At 40.2% G+C, this 6,511-nt stretch overlaps 1 gene segment (V, D, J or C); it reads left to right on the forward strand.

Annotated features, from left to right (window-relative positions):
• Positions 1-5,218: 5,218 nt before the first annotated feature.
• LOC116098801 lies at positions 5,219-6,067 on the forward strand. The segment is given in 2 exon segments: positions 5,219-5,606; positions 5,708-6,067. Coding segments are annotated over 2 exon segments (438 nt in total).
• The last annotated feature ends 444 nt before the right edge of the window (positions 6,068-6,511 follow it).

The following is a 6,511-nucleotide window of genomic DNA, read 5'->3' on the forward strand; positions in this document are numbered from 1 at the left end:
GTTCTGAATTTTCCTGGTGTTTCCTAGCTTGGTTAAAAACTGTTTCTTGTATTATAAGACTAGCTGAAATTAGTGTGAATGAATGAATGTGTTTGGATGGGAGGGTGACAGATTATACATGAATAATATTAAGCCAGATACTATTGGTCTTCTCATAGTTTCAACATGAGGTTTATGCATTTTCAACCAAAGAAAATTTGCTACTCAACAATTAAACAATCAAGTGAAAAGGAATGAGAAGGGTTTATTTAAACTGACTTTTCGTTCTCCAATGAAATCAGAATATTGTTCAGAAGACACTACAGGTAGATCATACCTGATTTTGAAATGATCTTAAGACCTATGAAATTTCATGTTTCCCACTTCCACCACCCAAGTCTAAAATAGAAAATGCCTCCTTTTTGGTCTGATGTGACCATGGGCAATGGCTTCACTTGTTGATCACTCTTGTTCTCTGAGGAAGGAGCCAAGCTTTGGGCATGCAGGACAATGCCTTTTCTGGTACAACCAGCCCCTACTGCCATTTCCTTCATATGGGAACTCTGCTGACCCACTTTGTCTGCTTGGGAGTTCTTCCTGACCAGAGCTAAGTTATAGAAAAATTTTCATCAAGATCCCACCAGGATGTGTGGCCACAGAAATGAGGTTTCATCCTGAGAAATTATCTGTGTAGGGAATAATTGAGCTAAGCTTTACCTAGGAAGAGACCTTTAGTGTTATTGAGTGGAGGTGTTCCATGTTAGTAGCATTACAACAAAGGTGATATAAGAGCTTTTGGATGATTTTGGTACCAACTCCTTGAGACTCTGGAAGCAACAGACCTGCACATTACTAGGCCAACTGCTTAACCACACTGCTGAAGGAGGTTGACTCTTTACAGAAAGCACAGTGACAAAAATTTAAGTCCACCATCCAAAGCTTCTCATTAAACAAGTAGATAGCTTATATCTATAAGAACACACTGAGGGCTGATCCTAGAATATAGAGCTGGTGTCCCTGAATAGGTTGGAGAGATCTTAAAATAATTGTTCAGATTGTAATGACTTCAACCTTTGGGCTTCATAAGCTTTCTGGGTATCAAGCTGTCTTTGGAATCACAGACAGCACTGAAATATTTCCTTCAAATATTTAGATAAAGTAAAGAACTAGAGGAAACCTCGTAGACGTCAGAATGTTATGAGGGAGCAGCTGAGACTACAGAAATAGTAAAAATTGAAACCATGTAAAATAAGCAGTAGAATCATCCTAAGAGTAAAGGAAGAAGGTGTATTTTGGATTTTGGCTTAGAGTCTGTAAAGGTTTGGTCTATGGTTAATTAGACCTGCTATTTTGGGCCCTGTGGTGTGGCAGAACAGGCTGGCAAGAAAAACATGGTAGAGCTGAGCTGCCCATCTCCTGACTGTGAAGAAGGAAGAGAAAAGGAGAGAGAGAGAGAGAAAGAAAGAGAGAAAGAGAGAGAGAGAGAGAGAGAGAGAGAGAGAGAGAGAGAGAGAGAGAGAGAGAGAGAGAACCTTTAACTGCATGCTTCTGGTGGTCTAAATCCTGCTAAGAGGCCCTGCCTTCCGGAGTTGTTTCCATCACTCAGTGCCCCATCTACTATAAACCTCTACATAGACTGGCCATCATGCAGGCTCTCATATTTTTCAGTTTTCCTCTGAACACAGTGTAGACAAGTAAGCCTTTGGTATGTGCTTCTTTGAGAAGTGCTTCTTATCTAAACAAAATAAGAACTATTTTGCTTTCTAATATAGCAAATCTTGCCTAATATAATTCTTATCTAAATGGAAAAAGAGTATTTTACTTATTTTTTTAATTGAAAATGGATTCCTTTCTCATACAGTACATCCCAACCACAGTTTTCCCTCTCTCTACTTCTCCTATCTCCCCTCACATCCTGTCTCCCCCAGATCTGCCTCCCCCTCTGTTTTCAGCAAAAAAGGCTGGTGTCCAAGAAACTATAACCAAACAAGACAAAACAAGGAGTGGAGGAAGAGGAAGTTGGATGTATTATATGAAAGAATAATTAAACCAAGCTAAAAGCTCTCATATCAGGGCTAGACAAGACAACCCAATAAGAGGAAAGGAGTCTGTCTCAAAGCAGGCAAAAGAGTCATAGATGTACATACTCCCACTGTTAGGAGTCCCCATGAAACACCAAGCTAACATAACATACATGCAGAGGACCTGGTACAGATTCAGGATAGCATTGTGCATGCCGATCCAGTCTTTATGAGCACACATGAGCCATGCTTAATTGATTTGATAAATTATGTTTTCCTGGTGTCCTTCATCTCCTAGACTCCTACAGTGTTCCTTTACCCTCTTCCGCAGGGTTCTCCAATCTCCGATGGGAGGGACCTGAGATAGACATCCAGGTTAGATACTCTCTTCACATAATATCGGACTGGGGGTTTCTGCACCTGCTCTCTTCTGCTACTGGAGGAAGTCCCTCTGATGACTGGATATGAGTATAGCAGAATATCATTAGTAATGATTCCATTGATTTTTAATTAATAAAGATTACCCAATAAACACAGCAATACTCCTCCTAAATTGTCAAGTCATGGAAGAATAAATAGGAATAACCACAAAAAATGAACTGCTTTCATATTTACTTAGAAATAAAGTATCAGCAGCTGAAGTGGTGAGATTTGACTTTCAACTCACGAGATAGGAACATTTCCTAAAGAGTTACAATACAGAATGGAGCTGTGGACACCCTGAGCTACAGAATGGCATGGAGCTGTGAACTGCCCTGAGCTACAGAATGGCATGGAGCTATGGACTGCCCTGAGCTACAGAATGGCATGGAGCTGTGGACGCCCTGAGCTGTGCTATACCACTTAGGAAAATTACAGCCACATCAGAAAACCCTTCATGGTATGTTTTCTGACAAACAGCACTTCTCTTAGATACCAATATACCTTAATTACTTGGGTTCTTTTCCTTCAAGTACCTCTTAGATGATTCAGCTATTAATACTCACATTCATTCACTTTTCTCATTTTGAAAATCCTCTCTGTCTCTGTCTCTGTCTCTCTCTTTCTCTTGGTCTTTAAGGATTGTAATAAAGTAGATAGTAACAAAATATCTGCACTTCGATGGTTATAGAGAGTATGTATTTGCTTATTTTCTTCATTTTGAGTCTTAACATAATTTCACACAGTTAAAACCTTATGTGAGCAAATTTTATGCCTGGGAATGTGAAATGAAAGCAAAATGAATATCTAAACTGATACTCTTATCTAAAAACGTGTATTTCCTGTTCAAAGGTTGAGGTATAAGATGATGAAGGCAATTTGGGGAAGAATAAATTGTTTGGGGAAAACTGTGAATGGTCATTGGAAAATGAGTGGTAGACTTTGAGTAGTCTATCTGGGATCTTGTCATGTGAGGCAGCTAATCATTCCTGGTTGGTGGCACTTCTGGGAAAGAAATTTCATGTTTCTTTTGAAGAATCAGTGCTTAGTCTACTTGGAGAAGCTGAGAGAAAGTTTTTTTTTCTGTAGTTGCTTTCTCCCATGTACCTTTAGTTCAGAAGAAGCAGAAACAAGGTAGAATACTGTACAACCATTTTCTGAACTCCATCTCTGTTTTTATATCGATAGTCCCATGGCATTGCATTCATGTTTATGTACTGTAGAGCCATGACCACTATGGTTTTCCCAAGAAGCTTTCATCTTTAAACTCTAAATAGTAACTATCCTTCCCTCAGAGCCTTCATCTTGTGTATGTTAGAGTTACAGTTTTTCTCTTTGTGCCTGATTTTTCCCCTTCACATATTTCTTATATTTGTAATGTGTATAGGAACTAGATTTATTTAAATACCTCATTGTATTAAAGCTGTACACTTTTCTACCTAACAATTACTTTATGGACTTTAAGTTGTGACCATATCTATGTTTTATATCTATCTTCCTAAAACCTACAAAGAGCAATAACTCTCTGCTAAAATTTTCTCTCACTTTTGTTTCTCAGTGACATAAGGCACATTGTATAGTAAATCTATGAATGTATTAATAAGAAAACCATGGTATCCTACATTCTCAAACATAAAATATGCAGTTTTTCATCTAGCAAAAGATCCCAGCTTTGCAAATAAGGAAGTAAATAGGACTCATCGCTAGGAGAAAAATTAATCACTAGAAACCAACTTGTTTCAGACAAATCAGCTGGCTATAACATCAAACTAAGTGTGTAACTGCACACTTAACCTGTTTGTAAAAATGAGGGAGACATGAAAAGATCCAAATCAAATTTCCAGAGTCGAAATTGCAGCGTATATGATGAGAAATATCTCACTGTAATTAACAGTAGACTGGATGATCCAGAAGGATGGATTAATGAATTTGAAGATAATGTTGAAAAGGAAACACAGAGAAAATGAGAATAAGGTGTAAATGAGGTGAAGATACACAAATGGTCAAATATGCAATCAGGGATTACAGCATACATTTTTACTATTTAAATTTCCTCAAAGGGTAGCCAGCTGAGTGCAACAAGAATTCTAAAATTCTACCTTCTCTCTCTCTCTCTCTCTCTCTCTCTCTCTCTCTCTCTGTGTGTGTGTGTGTGTGTGTGTGTGTGTCTGTCTCTGTCTCTATCTCTCTGTCTCTCTCTGTCTCTCTGTCTCTGTCTCTGTCTCTCTGTCTCTGCCTGTCTCTGTCTGTCTCTGTCTGTCTCTGTGTCTCTGTGTCTCTGTGTCTCTGTCTCTCTGTCTCTGTCTCTCTCTGTCTCTGTCTCTCTCTCTCTCTCTCTCTCTCTCTCTCTCTCTCTCTCTCCTCTCTCTTAGACTGGTTTATTTTTCCAAATGTTCGGAGTCTTCTTCACTGACAGCATCTACCATCTAGCCTTCTGGGTATTTGCTTTGAATAAAGCCTGTATTTACTAGGTCTAACCACTTCCAGGGGCAGTTGATACCTAACGATTAGTCTAATGACAACAGGCAAAATTTGAGATTTCAGCAAGTACCGGCTACTGTCAACAACTCTGTGATGTTTTCTGAACCACGCCTTATGCTTGATTTGGAGAGAGGTTCAATCTTCTTCTACCTCTCAGCCTGTAGAGGTACAGTCCAGTGACTGCACAGATGATCACTAGGTGGCGGTGTGGACCCACTGAGGAAGCTGCTGGCATTTCTTCAGAAAGTGACTGCAAAGAGAGCTCTGGTTTGGAGCCCACAGTAGGTTATTATCTGAGAAACCAGACACAGTGCTGGCTCAGGAGACACAGAACAGAGCAGGGATGGGCAGTCATATTTGCAAACAGTCATATGGTGCAAGGCAGGTTAAACTTTAGTCTTGGCAACCTAAAACCATCTAGAGCTAGGAGATGAGAGGAAAGCAACCGCCTCGGAGAAAAGCATGAAGGGGATTTTCCCACACCTAGCCCTATTTATTTAGCACAGCCATCTCTCCTTCCACTAAGCAGGCTGAGCCTAAAGGCAGAAGGGCACAGCCAGCAGTGTATATCCAAGAGTGCAGACTCTTGCTTTCTCACCAACAGGACCAGCATCCTGAGAAGAAGGATGGGGAACACTGCCCTCCCTGACTCTGCCTGGAGCACCACCCTGCTCTCCTGGGTTGCTGTCTGTCTCCTGGGAACAAGTAAGTCCGAGTGCTGGCACCGCCCTTCCTGAGCTCCTTTATTGCTGTTGTGTAGCCTTACTCTTTCATTAGATGCTCACACTTGTCTCCTTTCTCCACAGGTTCAGCAAATTCTGGGGTTTTCCAGTCTCCAAGACACATAATCAAAGAGAAGGGAGGAAGGTCCATTTTGAAATGTATTCCCATCTCTGGACATAGCAATGTAGCTTGGTACCAACAGACTCAGGGACAGGAACTAAAGTTCCTTATTCAGCATTATGAAAAAATGGAGAGAGATAAGGGATTCCTACCTAGCAGATTCTCAGTCCAGCAGTTCAATGACTATCACTCTGAGATGAACATGAGTGCCTTGGAACTGGAGGACACTGCTGTATACTTCTGTGCCAGTTCTCTCCACAGCCTTACAAAGCTACTGGCTTTCTGTAATATAATCTTCCTGTCACAGCTGGAGACTTACTAGAGAGGGGATGGGCAATGCCCACAAAGGCTTAGTCATGCCCAGGAATGATTTTATGTTTATACTAATCCACTTATGGTCTACTGTAACTAACACAGATAGTCCTAAACACTGAGGTTGTCCTCAAGTCCATTAGATGTTCTTACCTCTTTACCAATACATATCAGCTCCTAGACAGTTGTAAGAAACTTATTCCATGCTAAGGTGTTGCCCTAGGCCACATATTTTATGACAAGGGTAAATGTTAACATGCCCATTTTGGAGATAAAGATTTCTATACATTTCAGTAGAATTCAGAATTGAAACATACACCTCTTTGCCTTCACAGTCATCATTCTGAATTTCCTTGGTGTTCCCCAATTTGAGTAAAAAAAAAAAAAAAAAAAGAAAAAATAATGGAGCAGCTTGGTCCCTTGTTATATAGGGGTGTAATATATGATGAGCTTAG

Source organism: Mastomys coucha, unplaced genomic scaffold, assembly GCF_008632895.1.
Source record: "Mastomys coucha isolate ucsf_1 unplaced genomic scaffold, UCSF_Mcou_1 pScaffold20, whole genome shotgun sequence".
In the NCBI taxonomy this organism is placed as follows: Eukaryota; Metazoa; Chordata; class Mammalia; order Rodentia; family Muridae; genus Mastomys; species Mastomys coucha.